This window comes from Elephantulus edwardii, unplaced genomic scaffold (genome assembly GCF_000299155.1).
Source record: "Elephantulus edwardii isolate Elephantulus edwardi_28Jun2011 unplaced genomic scaffold, EleEdw1.0 scaffold00007, whole genome shotgun sequence".
In the NCBI taxonomy this organism is placed as follows: Eukaryota; Metazoa; Chordata; class Mammalia; order Macroscelidea; family Macroscelididae; genus Elephantulus; species Elephantulus edwardii.
Genome location: NW_006399757.1, coordinates 37,129,886 through 37,145,271, shown reverse-complemented (window position 1 = coordinate 37,145,271; position 15,386 = coordinate 37,129,886). Strand labels below are relative to the sequence as shown.

General features: G+C 41.7%; 1 protein-coding gene across 1 annotated transcript in view; it reads left to right on the top strand.

Moving 5' to 3' along the window:
* The window catches only part of MYOF (myoferlin), a 189,817-nt gene that overhangs the window by 59,595 nt on the left and 114,836 nt on the right, over positions 1-15,386 (top strand). Inside the window, exons 4-5 of the mRNA XM_006880352.1 lie at positions 2,928-3,036; positions 5,066-5,153. Coding sequence (XP_006880414.1) covers positions 2,928-3,036; positions 5,066-5,153 — 197 coding nt within the window. The remainder of the gene's footprint in view (positions 1-2,927; positions 3,037-5,065; positions 5,154-15,386) is intronic.

Below are 15,386 nucleotides of genomic sequence, written 5' to 3'. Positions count from 1 at the left end.
GTCGCTACTAGTGCAGGATGGTCCTTGGACAGAAACATACATATATTCTTCCTCTACCACTCTTTAAGACCAAGTCAATCAAGTAGGCATTTCTACATGCTTGGAAATTCGGTGGGTCAGTGAAAACAAGGAAGCCCTTCAACAAGATAGATTGACACAGTGACAATATCAATGAGCTCAAGTGTATCAAGGACGACGAGGACAGCACAGGGTAGGGAAGATTCAGATCTGTTATTCATGGGATCACTACGAGGTACAGTTGGCTCAAAGACACCTAAAACAACAACAACAATAACAACAAACCACATCTGAAAAGCCCTGATGTTAACTGACACTCCATTGGGTTTCCAAGTCTATAAATTGCATGGGAAGAGATTGCCCATTTTCTCCCGAGGATTTGAAACTCCAGAGAAGCATGGCTATTGGATTAGCAGTATAAAACTCTCTACGAACCACACCACCAGAGCGCCTTCTCGTTGCCATCAACTCTACTAACCCTCCAACCAGTAAGATGCACCTGAACAAAGCATGATGCTTTTCAGTTGCATCCTATGCAACTCAAAGTTGGACAATGACTAAGAAGGACAGAAGAAGAATCGATGCCTTGAGTTTCAGTGTTGGTGAAGAGTTCTGAATATCCCATAGACTGCCAAAAGAACAAAAGAGTCTGTCCTGGAGGAAGTACAACCAGAGTGATCTTTAAAGGGACACATGTAGAGGAGGACAATATAGTATATATGTGACAGTTACATGATGTGCTCACATGGACATCAACTTTCACTTCCTGATTTTTAAAAATGCTTCACTAGCATAGGAAGATAAAAGCAATATTTCTCAACAAAATTACTTTTCCCATTGTTTGCTGGGAAGTTGAGAGTTTAATTTTATGCTTAACTCTAGTTTCCTCATTCTAGGTTTTTGAACACAAGGAATCTTTTCTATCAATTAAAGACTTAATACTTATTTTCTACTTTTATGTTAATGGTTTTCAGTTCTAGCAAATCTGCTCTGACTAGGGTAAAGCTGCTGTGAATGTAGGCAAGGTATAAGAAAAGAACATTTTCAAAATGTTACCCTCTCTCTCTTCCTTTTCTACTATTCAGACTTGAGAGCACGCCCTGAACTCTCTTTGCTAGGAAGGCACATCCAAAAAAGGGTCTTCTTCAATTCATCCACCCACTCTAATAGAATATTTTGTGTACGGTCTTACATTTGCATAATGTTTTCCACAGATTACATTGACTAACTTCCTGCAGATATTAATCTTTTTGTTGTTGTTAAATCATATGCTTTAACGATAAAATATTTAGTATATGCACTCTCAATATAAGTACACTTATGCTTGGAAGGAAGGCATGCAGTTCAAATCTACCGGCTGCTCTATGAAAAAAAGGATGACCAGTCTCCTCCTGTGCAATTCACTGCCTCTGAAAACACACTGGAGGGTCAGCTATGAGCTGGTTCTAACTTGATGACATACAATAACTACTCTGTTTTACAGGGTTACTGACCCAGAATTGGCTCGGTGTCAACAAGAGATTCTAAGCAGGGCCCATGGGTAGTGCAAATGGTTAATGTACTCATGCTAACAGAAAGATTGGTCCACCCAAGGGCATTTTAGAAGTAAAGTTTAGCAACTTTTTTTTTTCAATTAACTGTTGAAATGTGGAGCATTTCCTCCACTCAGACACACAAGGGTTTGTCATGAATCAATATTTACTTGATGGCAACTGGTCAGCTAGGCATTGAGGTTAGAGTAGTACGTAGACAAAGCAGGTGGCCATGCCTGCCTTTGTGGACCTTACAGACCAGTGAGCAGGGACACATGAGCCGCTGTAGCAATAAACTGTGTACAAGAAGGAGAGTAGGAAAGTAGATGGGCCAAATCTAATCTTTCTGGGTTGAGAAGAGAGATATGTATATTCTATATTTTTTATAGTGCTGCTTCAAAATATATGGAGTATGGATGAGCAAGCTAGCAATTTAATTCATGGTCTGAAATGGTTGACTTGGGTAAGAACTAAGGAGGAGTTTTTACAGTAAAAATGTTTCAAGTTGTTGTTGTTGTTATGTGCCGTCGAGTCGCTTGTGACTCATAGCGGCCCTATGTATAACAGCCCTAAACTCTGCTCTGTCCTGTGCCAATCGCACTGTCTCTGACACTCTCATGAGTCCTTTACAATTTCTCTTACAGAGTAAAGCTTTTCTTACTAGATTTTGTGCATCTTTTCTCTTTTCCTGGATTCTCAGGGGCTTGTTTAGTCAAAAGGATCTCTGGTGATGTTGTCCATAGTGTATTGCATTGCTAACCAAAAGACTGTGTCAGATCTTTTAAAACCACCAGTCCTGTCAAGAGATAAAGAGATGCAGCCCCCCTTGTGTTAAAGTCTCAGAAACACAATCGAAGGTCGCTGCGAGTCAGAGTCACCTAAGTGGCAGCAAGTGAGCGAGTGATACTGAGCTGTTATAGTATCTCATTTATTTCACTCACAAAAAACCAACAACTTCTTGCCGTCAAGTTGGAACCACTCACTCCTGGGTTTTCAGAGGTTGTAAATCCCATGGGAGGGGAATCACCCACCTTTTTTCCCTTGGAGTAGCTGGCGGATTCAAGCTGCCTGCCTTTGGGTTGGCAACACAACTCCTCACCCCCTAAGTCACCAGATCTCACTTGCTCATGACTGGTTGAAATTTAATAGGCATCATAATGTGACTTCTGAAAATGACTGCTTGTTTTAGAGAAGTGAAGGCAAGTAGAGTTGAAGTTGGCCTTTCTCACTCCTGCTCCTTGCCCAAAATGGCTTGAAAATGACCCACTTATCATTAGGAGGTGGTTTTAATTGTGATGGATGAGTAGAAATGGATGGGGAGGTCTGGTGAGTAAATGGAAGTGTGCTTCTTACGTACTCTTCTGCTTTCTCCTGCAGGTTGATTGGCACCGCAACCGTGTCCCTGAAGGACCTGATTGGTGATCAAAGCAGATCGCTGCCCTACAAACTGATTCCTCTGCTAAATGAAAAGGGACAGGAGATAGGGGTGAGCCTTTTCCACTTTGTTGCATGGTTTTGAAGGAAGATAATGAACTTCATCGAGAAAAGAGCATTCATTCATAGTTACTTCACACCTCAAAAAAAGCAGAAAGTGCTTTGAAAGAACAGATCCATTTGCCCATGACTTCCTTTATTCTGTGGGTTTCCTGTCCTAATTTTTGACATGAAAATACCTTTCTTTTCTGAAGTGATCATGGGCGTGATGGTAGCTGTGGGAATGTGTTCGCAAAATAAAAGTTAGCAACACTATGTTGATTCTTCCTAGCAATTAGAGAATTTTTTTTAAATTTGGGAAATAGAAAAGCCTAGGAAACTCTGTCCTAAAATAATGCCTTAAGTGAGAGATTTATTTCATACTTCACAAGTAGTAATAGCTTTACTTCCTGTAAGAAACTATGCTTCCTCCTTCCTAATAGTGAAACTTATATAACATTTCTGTTTCCTTTTTTGCTTTGGTTCTTAAGGCATCTTGAAGTCACATTTTGTGCAAAAGAAACGGCGGGTACATTGAACTTTCCTTTTTGCATACTGTTTCCTCTTTAACCAAACTTGATTCTCAATTTTTATTCTTATTTGTGCATCTTATCGTTTAGGCATTTTGGTTGTTCTTTTGTTGTTGTTCAGCTTAACTTAACTGCTGTGAAGGTGGAACAGATTTGTTGCTGATCCTCCACTGGGTTTCCAAGGTGGTAAACTGCACAGGGGGAGATTGCCCAGCTTTTCCCCCTCAAGCAGCTGGTAGATTTGAACCACTGGAGAGACGTGGCCTTGCAGCGCAACGCTCTGTGACCTACTTTAAAATCTGTGGTTGTTGTTAAGTGCTGTCAAGTCGTAGGCAACTCGTAGCAACCCTATGAACCAAAGTCCTCAACACTTGTGTGACTTTGATCCTTTCTCCAGGTTCATAGGGTTTCTGGAGGCAAACTATTATGGAAATGGAAGTGGATGCTACTCCTGCTTCCGAGCTTGTGTTAATCTGGGAGCTCCACCAAACACTGTCCACCATTATCGCATTTGACACGTCAGTGTCACAGTGTTCAGCTTCACAGCAACCACAAGTTACCTTTGTATGGCAAGTGGACACAGGGCTAAATAGCCTAGAGGAACGTTTGACCAAAATCAATTAAAAACAGGCCTAGGGCCGCAGGCCTGAGGGCTCTACCATATTTTACCATTTCCACATGCCCAAATGCAAAGGGGGGAAAAATCCATCATTTAAAATGAGCCTCTGAAGTTGGCTATTCCCATTCTAGAATGGAACCTGATTACAAGTTCACACTTGTGATTCACAGCTTTGCCCTAGTTTATGAAGTTAGGTTACCCGTTAGTAATGACACTCTTGGCAACGTGTTACAAGAGACTCCATTGCCAGGCTTCTGCTTCTTCCCACTCCACCTTGTCTTATACGTGAAAAGATATGAATAGTTGACCATGGGTTCCTGTTCTCCCTTTCTGCTCTTACTTCCCACCCTTCTGCTTGCCCCTTCTAAGGCTTTACTCCTAGAGAGAGAGTTTGTGTTGAGGGTATAAATAGTATTTGGATGCTATATATTGATTCTTTTTTAAAATTTTTATTAAATTTTATTAATTTTAATGAACATTTACAAAGATTCTGGATTTCCATTCATTCATTGTTGCACTATTTTCTCTAACCACCCCCCAGTTCGTTCCTCTTTTTTTCTGCCCTTGAAAGTCCGTTTTAATTGTCCCATTGCCACAGTGCTTGTCAAAGCCAGTTCTGATTAATCTCCTTTGTCAGTGTGTCCTTTGCCATTCACTATCACTACTCCCTAAGAGAGACTTCACCCTGACTCATAAGGAAAAGGGGACGATGTATTCTCTTAGCTACTTCCTTCTGAAAAGGGACGCTGTAGGTTTCAGGGTGAAGATCTTCTCTCACTACTCTAAAGGGCCCCTTTGGCAATAGGAAACACATAGACTATTGTGGAGATTGATTTTGGAATTTAGATGCACTGTATACATTGATTCTGTCTGCTGTGATTATTTCTACCCAGGCCACCATGGACTTGGTGATCAGCTATGATCCACCCTCAGCTCCACATCCAAATGAACCCAGTGGGACCAACATGCCAGGCATAGGAGGTAAGTGAAACCCTTCCCAGATCTGTTCCATCCTTAGGAGGAAATGACTAAAAAAAAAAACAAGGAAAGTTTCCAAAGAAAGCCTTTCACATTGTGACACTGTCAGTAATGACTGCCCTTGGTTATAATCTGAGGGTGGAAGGGCAGAATGAAGATAGTCCAGTCCATTCCTACACAGCGGATCAGAGAGCCTGCCATCTGCACGCACAGTCTCCAGAAGAGTGTCCACAAGCCCGCCTTTGCTTCAGTTTTGCAGCCTGCACTTCACAGTGTCCCCCGGTTGTGAAGCCCAGAGAGTGGCACATCTTCCAAGGTGTGGACTCCCAGGCTGTGCTCTCAGAGCTCCTGTCTCAAGGAAAGTGTCTTTGGATTGGACTTTCTTTCTCTATTTTGTCCCTTTCTCCCACCCATCCTCCAATATTTTCTCAGTCTTCTAACCAGTGCATTCCTTTGTGTACAATCCACCTATATACCTGTGGGTTGTCAATCATTCAGAGCCATTAAGTTCTACTATAAATGGGGCTCTGCTTGGAGGTTCAGGAAAAGACTCTGAGCCTCAGGTCTATAACGGTCTACAAGATAGGCCTTCCACACAACTAACTTTGGCCTCCTCTTAACATTTATTTTTTTTTTAAATTTTCTACTAGTTTATTTACAAATTTGAATACATTGTTTTAAGAACAAATTCTTTCAATTTCCCTCACTCTGCCTGCACCAAATTATACAACTCCATGATTAACCCCCCTCTCCCCTGAACATCCACATTCCTCTGCTTCTACCCTCTCCCACCTGTCTTGGATGCTTATACTCATTCTACAATAATGGTTTTATACAATATTTATCCTTATGGGACTGAGTTATTGCCAGTGATTTGGAACATTTCTTCATGTGTCTGTTTGCTATTTGAATATATTCCTCTGTGAAAATTCTTTCCATGTCTTTTGTCCATTTTATAATCAAGTTATCAGTCTTTATCTTTTGGAGACCCAGAAGTATTTTGTAAACTTATTACTTTTTTGTCTTGTCTGAGGTGGTATTACCAAATGTTTGTTCCCAGTCTGTAGGTTTTCTTTTCACCCTGTTGGAAAAAGTTTTTGATGCACACATGGATTTAATCTTTAGAAGGTCCCATGCATCATTTTTATCCTCTTTAGATGTACATTTCTGGTTGTATTTGGCTATTTCTTTGTACCTTGGACTAGCACTTCTAAGCTTGATCCCAGTTTGTGTCTTATGAACATTATGGTTTTACTCCCAGGTCTCTGATTCACCTTGAGTTGATTTTTGTGTATGGTGTGAGATGTGGATCCTTTTCCAGCTTTCTACAGGTGGATGGATGTACAGTTTTGCCAGCACTGTTTGCTGAAGATAGATTTGTTAGCTTTGATTTCCTTGTCAAATATCAGTTGGCCATAGATAGCTGGGTCTATTCATGGGTTCTCAATTCTGTTCCACTGGTCTATGTGCCTGTCATTGTACCAGTACCATGTTGTTTTGGTTACTACTGCTGTGTAAGGGAGTCAGGGTGTGAGGTCAGGGAGTGCTATACCTCCAACCTCATTTTTGTTTCTCAGAAGTGTTTTGCTTATTCAGAGTTTCTTTACTCTCCAAATAAATTTGATAATTTTCCTTTCAATATCCTTGAAAAAGGAATTTGGCATTTGGATTCGGATTGCATTGAACATGTAGATTACTTTTGGTAGGATTGTCATTTTCACAATACTGAGTCTTCCTATCCATGAACAGTGCACGTTTTTCCATTATGTGGCATGACAAGCATCTCGATTCTCTCTGTCCTGAAATGCATTAACAAATGCACTTCTGTTACTTAGACCTGGCATGTGCCCCAGGAAGGGAGGAGCCCTCTCATGTGCCACACTCACCTGGTGCTTTGCAGTTCTTCCCAGGAGGACTCCCTGGCACTTGTTCATGGCTGGCTCACCTCTTCATGTCCCATCTTCCCTTTGTTTCTCTTAGTTCTATACTATTGGGCTACCTGAGTGATCTGCTCCATACTCATCCTGTCCTGTGGAATCTCTGCGCCAGGTCCTCCCTGGCTTGTTCTGGTGCCCGATCCCAGTCACTGTCTCCATTCATCCATGTAGTATACATGGCCCCAATAGGAATTATTTCACCTATTTCTTGACCAAATGGTTGTACATCCCAGCTTGGGCTAGCTTGTCCCTTCTTACCTAGTGAGAGTTGGGGCCGACACAGCCCCCAACTCATGAACAACAGGGTCTGCACATTACCCTCTGGCCAGCGCATGTTCTCGCTGCTTGGTCCTTGGACACTCCCAGTCCCACCAGCCTCCTGCAGTGGCTCATTAGCATCCTTGGCTCCTTTTGTGGTCACAGCTGTAATGACCAATAAAACACAGAGGAAACAGTCCAGCACTGACCAGCACACCATCAAGTGCCAAACTGTGCTGTCCAGGCTGTTTCCGTCTTTGTCCTCTGCTAAAGGCTGCTGTCGCCAGCTCTGTGTTGGTCTTGGAAGGCAGCAGGGACTTTCTGATCCACTGAGGGGAGCCCCAAGTGCTGGACTAGCTGGAATGGCCTCTCAACCAGGAGAATCAGGGGCCCTTTTCCCCTCACTGACATCTTCCCAAATCTCATCCTGTCTCCTGGCAGATTAAAGGCAATTTCATCATGTTTATTCCATTCTAAGAGCCAAAATACTCAATAGCCCCTTTGTGTTACCCTTTCAGTCAGACTTTTAGGAGCAAAAAAGAATCACATGGCTTATTGAAATTAAAAGTATACACTTTATCAAATACAGAAAAATGGTTGAGAGAAAAAAAAAGCATTGTTGAGTTTCTTGAGTACCATTACTGGGACCTGCCATGCTGGAGTGATAAGTAATTTAATTTACATTTCTGACTTTCAGGAATTTTAATTTAGACTTGGAAACAAGTCTTTTGTTAATCTTGAAAATATAACACTATGTCAGAGCAAGAACTTCAGGTTCTACCTGTTCTTCATTGGATTCTATGACTTGAGTGAGTCATTTAATCTCCCTGGATCTCAGCTTTTCTTACTGTGGGGTATGGAAAAATACTAGTAGTGATGGCATACATTTGTTGTGAGAGTACAGTGAAGTACTTAACATAGCGCTTGTCACACAGTAAGTGCAACTTTCTCCTCTCTCGCCATAAAGTTGGAACTGACCACAGCTGACCCTCCAGCAGGTTTGAGTTTTCTGGAGACTGAATCTCCCGAAACATTCAGGAAGAGATTATTCATCTTTCACCCTCAGAGCCACTGGTGGCTTAGAACCTTCAGAGAGGCATTTCCTTTGGGTTAACAGCACAACTCTCTAGTGATGCCACCAGGGCTTTGTCCCTATTATTATTGTTGTTGTTACTACTAATTATTATTATAAAAACAACCTTGGACAGCATATAACTATGAACATATTGTAGCTGAAGATTCAAATGGACTCTTTTGAAAAGCAGAACTATTAGAAAAGAATGATCTGGTTTGACTCAGAGTCATGTTGAGATGAGCAAATGCTTTGCCTTAAAAAAATAAAAAATGTTCCCTCCTCAGTGGCCAGAAAATCCTTAAGAACCACCAAGTAGTTACTGAGAGGTCCCATTTCCTGAGATGGACCCATGTGGGCTCAAGCCCAGAAACTGGAGCCCAGAAAACAGTTGATTTCCCTGGAGCAAAGCGTTTCTCCTTAGAAATGAGAAAAGAACCAACTCTTGAACTTTTGGAGTCCCAGGGGATCGAAAAAATTAAGTCACTTAGTTACTAGGCAAAAGGTTGGAGGTTTGACTTCCCTCAGGCATCTTAGGAAAAAAAGATCTGTTTACCTTCTGAAAAATCAGCCACAAAAACCTACTTCAACTCTGACACGTGTGCAGTCCCTAGGAATCAGAGCTGCCTGTGGCTGGTCCTGGTCTTTGAACTTTTCAACCTACTGGGGAGAAAATCCTTGCCACTCAGAGACTCCTCTCACCTGAGTCTCCTCTTTTTCATACGGGCTAAGCCTTTGCAGGACTAAAGCTCCAAGCAGTAATGACAGGCTCAAGGAGTCTACCCATGTCCCTAGAAAAACAGCTCACTTAAGTAAAATCATCTGGGCAAGTGCAGCCAGGGTCTTCCTCCTCAGTAGGTTTTGAGACTCTCCTACTGCTGGACTGAAATAGGATGCAAACCAGAGCTGGGTTCTTTTCATTTGAATTTCAAACCAAGACTGTTAACCAATGGAGGCCTGCAAATGAGCTGGGTCTGCAGAACAATTTCACATTAAATATGAAATGACAAAGTGAAATTTCTTTGCATAAAAATGAAACAGATTTTTGCTTCTGGAGTGTATTGGGTTTGTTTGGTCCCTTCCCGGTTTGTTTTTGATCTGCAAATGCTGCCTTTGTTCTGGAAAACAAATAAATGTTCACAAAGGCTGAGCCAAGGGCTACGTGTAGAATGTTTCCTTAGGAATGAGCTCAAAGAAACTTTTCCTTTTTATAAAATCTTTCAGTATCTACTGAGTGTTTAAAAGTATCCCCCCCCTTAACATGATAATTCAATTCAACTCAGCAATTTTTTTAATATATACTGCAGCCTTCAGAGGATCTGAGCGATGCCCGTGGTTAGTTCAGCTGGCTGCTAACTGAAAAACTAGCGTTCAACTCCACCCAGAAGTGCCTCAGAAACAAAGGCCTGGCAAACTCCTTCCCAAAAAGTCAGTCATTGACATAATGCCACTGATATAAAAGAAAACTGACATGATTAGATATTATTGTCATGACAGGAGCCCAGAACGAAGGTAGCATAGTGGAGTAGACCTGAGGGGAGGAATTGAATAACAATGAAAGAATTTTTTTCTTTTATTTTTTTCAAAAAGAAAAGTGAGTTGGGGGAAGGGGTGGGCAGGGAGAAAAGTGCAACAATGAATGAATGGAAATCCAAAGTCTCTGTAAACTTTCATGAAAATAAATTTAAAATTAAAAAAAAATTTAAATCTGAAAAAAAAGTCAGCCATTGAAAACTCTGTATAGAAAAGCTCTTCTATTCAGACAACATGGAGTAAACATGAGTCAGACTTGACTCAAGGGCTGCTGTTTAATTACAGCTCTGAACTAGGGGAAACATTGCAAATAAACAACTTAGAGTCTCCAGGGAAGGCAGGTCGACCAGTATAAGTCAAAGCAGTAAGAACAAAATGGCCATCCCTCTTGACATCTCAAACTTTCATGTCATAATCAAGACATCCAGCTTAGGATTTCTTTTTCATCCTACATTTCAACTGACTCTTAAAAAAAAGGTTTATCATGGAGTTGTACAATTTGATGGGTGGGGTGGGGGTGAGGGAAATTGGAAGTATCTGTTCTGGAAAACAAAGTATTTGAATTTTGTAAATAAACTGTTGTTGTTATGTGCCGTCGAGTCATTTGCGACTCATAGTGACCCTGTGTACAACAGCCCTAAACTCCGCTCTGTCCTTTGCCAATCACACCATCTCTGATACACCCATCCCAATTATCCCAATCACTGAATCAATCCACCTCATAGAGGGCCTTCCCCTACTGCTCTGTCCCTCCACCCTCCCAAGCATGATGTCCTTCTTCAAGGGCGAGTCCCTCCTTACAACATGTCCAAAGTATGTCAGATAGAGCCTCAGAATCCTTGCCTCCAGGGAGCCGCCTGGTTTAACCCTTTCCAGGATGAATCTGTTTGTTTTCCTAGCAGTCCATAGTACCCTCAATACTCTTCTCCAGCACCACAGCTCAAAGGCATCAATTCTGCTTCTATCCTCCCTAGTCATTGCCCAGCTCTCTGATGCATAACAAGTGATAGCAAAGATTATGGCCTGTATCAGATGATGCACCTTTGTCTCCAGAGGGACACCATTGCTCTTCAGTGCTTTGGAGAGGTCCCTACCAGCAGACTTTCCCATCGTTAGTATATATATATATATAAAGATTACATTAAAACTAAAAAAAAAGAAAAAGGTTTTGCCATTCTTTATAAAAAGGAGCTCTGGTGGTATGGCAGTAGCATGTTACACTGTAACCAAGAGGCCTCAATTCTCTGGTGGCGCAAATCTACCAATTGCTCCAAGGGATAAATGTGGGTGGCCTAGTGGTAAGAATCTGTGCTATAATCCTGAAGGAATGCGGTTCAAATCCAGCAGCTGCTGTGGGAGAAGGATGGGAAATCTGTGTGATTAACTATTTCTGAAAACCCACTGGAGGCTCAGCTCTGGATCTGTTTTGACCTGACAGTACACAACAACAACAACAACACAATTCCTTCTTTTATGATTTATAGCCTCAGAAACCCACTGACAGGTCACTCCAAGTTGGAATCTACCCAGTGTCAGCGAGTGAGTTACTCTATGTAAAAGTAACATTAACCTACTTTTTCTGGTTTATATTTCTTCTTTTCAAATGTTTAAAAATGTGAGCTTGTTGATTTTACTAGTACAAAAGCACTGCCTGCTTATAAAAGTATAAATATCACAGAAATATCGAGTTCCATCCTCCCACGATGACCACTATTGATTACTACTGATAGTGACTTTGAAGGTACTATTACTCTTGAAGGTACTATTACTGACAGAGTAGATCCCGTAAAGATAAAATTGGAAGTATTCTTGATAGGAAACAAATGTGAAGATTTTCAGTCAAATCCATCCCTTCAGGTTGAAAACGTAACTATGATCAGTCAGTCACGCAAATGCAGACTTTCAGCCACCCAGCCAGGTTCTGACCCATCGTGACACTCCATTGGGTTTCTAGGCCTGTAAACGGTAACACCAGGAGATTGCCCGTCTGTCTCTGGTGGATTCGAACTGCTGGCAAAGAAGCAAAGAACACTTGAAGTGCTACTCACTACAAAGTATGCCCCCAGAGCTCCCCTACAGATCCCAGACTTGAACACCTCAGAGTTTATTTTAAAAGCATATTTGCTTTGAGTGCTTACATCAAGATGATAAAAACTACAGATCCTGCATTGCTGACTTGACAAAAAGCATATGGTGTCAAGATATCCCTTTTGAATGACCCATCTCTATGACTGTTCTAGTGACAGAAGGATGAGCTGACCAGGGCTGCAGGCTTGAGGGCCTGAAAATGTGTTCCCATGGCAACTTGGACTCACCAGATGCCAGTCAGCTTGACTTGAGCCAACATTCCTATGGCCTGAATGAATTATTTTTAAAACCCCACATCTATTTTTGAAGTACCATCTGTTAAAACTGTGCTTTGTTCAACTACCAGAATGCAAAAACTCATTCATAGGCAGACTTTTGCTGCTTAAAATGTCTTATTTCACAAACTCTAAAGCTACTTTGCTTGAAATTAAATTGGATCCAGCTTGAAAAACAGTTACTGCACCTGCCCAGGGGGCAGAGATGAGACAGGCATTGTTCTGTTGCCAGGGAGATTGTAGTTCAGTAGAGACAAGACAGAAACATGGATAGTAATAGCCCTGCTCTGAAGATAGATAAATTCCTCAAGAGAGGACAAAGCAGATAAGTGCAGGGGAAATCAGAGGTTAGGGAATGTATAGCTAACTGCTTACCAGGTGAGAAGCAATTTCCTGGAACAAATACCTTTTCAGCGTTGTAGGTTCAGCTGCTCAGTGAATGCTCGACTCCTTAACTGAATGAATGATGAAGGGACAATGGATATGGATGAAATATTTTCCCCTATGAAGTGGCATGTAAGGGAGCCCTAATAGTGTAGTCTGTTGCAAGTCACACCAATAACTCTAAGGCTGAGCATCTCTTGTGGTCTCAAACCAACCAGACCTTCCCGCTACTATTTACAGTATGGGAAAGCCAATAGAGGCTGCTAAGCGTTGGAACTAAGGCTGGCAGTGAGTTTGAGTTTGAACATGAGTGAATAGCGTCAAGTGACTGAGAGTGCTAGGTGCTGGATGGAGACATTTGTTCTTGATGGACATGGCCATGGGGAATCAACGGAAATGAATGGGAGTTTTTTAAAAAAATATTTATTTCTTTAATATTTCCTGGACAAGAGATTAATCTGCTTAGTGCTGAACTAGAAAATGATGGATGTAATTATTGGCAGATTGTTAATGTGAGAGAACATAGGTGCTGGTTCCAACTGGGTCGCTGATAAAATAATTTTAATTTCTCGTAATTTCCCCCCCAGAATACATGGGATATCCCCCAAAGATAAAACAGGGAAATCACTATAAGTACATGATCACAATAAACATATGTTTTTCAAGTTTAATGGCACACATGAAAATCATCAAAGGAGATATTTAAATATGTCAATTTCTGGTATCCACCTTCAGAGAATCTCATTTAAGCTGATATGAAGGGAACCACACCCCTAATCTGTGGTTGAAGGAACTTCTAGGAGATGTTGACATTGGCAGTTTGGGGAGCTTGCTTTGAGAAACTCTGTGGTTGAGAGCTTTACGTGTTTGACATTTGTCTTGCTCAGATTCAGACAAGCACTCTTAGGGTAATGCCTTCCAGGCTGACTCAGTCTTGAACGTCAGTGGGAAACGGCTGCAGGGATTTCCCAGCAAACCTGTGTCTGCGTTGTGCTTGCTTTGAAGCTCTTCCTCGCTCGCTTCGCCCTGGTCTGTGTTTTGGAACCATGCCAGCAGATTCTTAGGGCTGATCAGCTGCTGGAGGTTGAATTCTTGAGTGAAGCAGGTTGAATTCTTGAGTAAAGTTCAAGAATTGGGATAATGAGTTGATCACAGTTGGAGATTTTTAAATAAAAGGTACTTCTGTTGTAAGAGCATTCAACGAACCCAAAAAAAGTTACTACTCAACATTTTAGCTAGATCACCATAGTATTTCATAAATGGTGCCCATTTTCCTGCTTAGAAACTCATTGTTTGCACATTTTCAAATTATGTGGAGAATGGGATTACACCAATCTTTGTTCTGATGAATTTACAATGACCACTGACCCAAGATAATGAAGTTTACATCGACCAGTACCACCACTGACCAAGACTTCATCATAAGAAGAATTAACATCATGGGTTGGGAATGGCATTCCAGGGCTCCAGAAAAACAGGAAGGAAGTGGGGAATGTGAAAAGTGGTCTAGTCAACAAGTTAGGGCTTCTGGTTTGACTCTTTCAGAGTCACAGAGGTTGGGGGTTTAGCTGTTAACAGAAAGGTTAACAATTTTAATCCATCAGCCCCTTGGAGGGAGAAACATGCAGCTTTCTGTTTCTGTAGATTAGTCTGATGGCCCAGTGGTAAGAAGCTGCACTGTAATCTCAAAGACACACAGTTCAAATCCACCAGCTGCTCTGCTGGAAAAGGATGGGCAATCTCCTCCCATGTGATTTACTGCCTCTGAAAACCTGCTGGAGAGTCAACTAGGAGTCAGTTCTGTGGAAAGATATAAAAGATCACATCCAGTTGGCTATTTCAAATAGCTCAGACCGTAGAGGATAAGTTGACAATTCAAGTTTAACAATTATCACTTGTTCAGGGAAAAATTATGATTATTATGGTAAACTATGTATTTCTAAATTCGATATTTTGACAGATAAAGAAATGTAAGGAAGCCATCTATCCATAGCCAAGAAAGCAAGCTCATCACCTTCATTTTCTGATTCTTGTCAATCACAAGGATTTCTCAATTATCATTATTTTCTCCCCCTCCCTCCCCTTATTATGATTTTCTAATGCCTTTTCTCCACATCTCACCCTTCTACTAGCCTAGCCTAAAATGTCATCATGTTCCACTTGGCCTGCGGTTGGCACTTGCAGGTCTTGTAAAGGGAGCTGCTGGAGTGCTGGCCTCTGTGTACAATGCTTCCAGTGATGTTCTCAAGGTATTTCTTTCCTCACGAGCGATGGCTTTGAACTGAGCCATCCCTTTCTCTCACCAGTGACTTCCTTTGCAGTCAGTGGTCTCTGATTTAAGGGTGGCTACTGTGGTCACGAAAGAGTCACTTTTTGTAGATCTCCTTGGCTGTGCACCAGCTTCAGGCCTGGGCCTTGTTAATGGGCATGCCAGTACAACGGCTAAACCCTGAGGTATGAAGCAACTTGCGCAGAGGCTGTGCTCAGCAGTGCCTCAAGGGCCCCTCATTCTCTGTAGACACTCACATCACATTGTTTAATCCTGTGCAGTTTCCTGGTGCATAAAGGGGAGATTTCCTGCTCAGATAGCCTTCTGTTGCTGGGCAGAAATGCTAGCAGTAGCAACCACCTGGCTTCTTCTGACCAATCTTTTCAGCCTTGAAACTCAACAGAGCACAGTTTGTTTCAG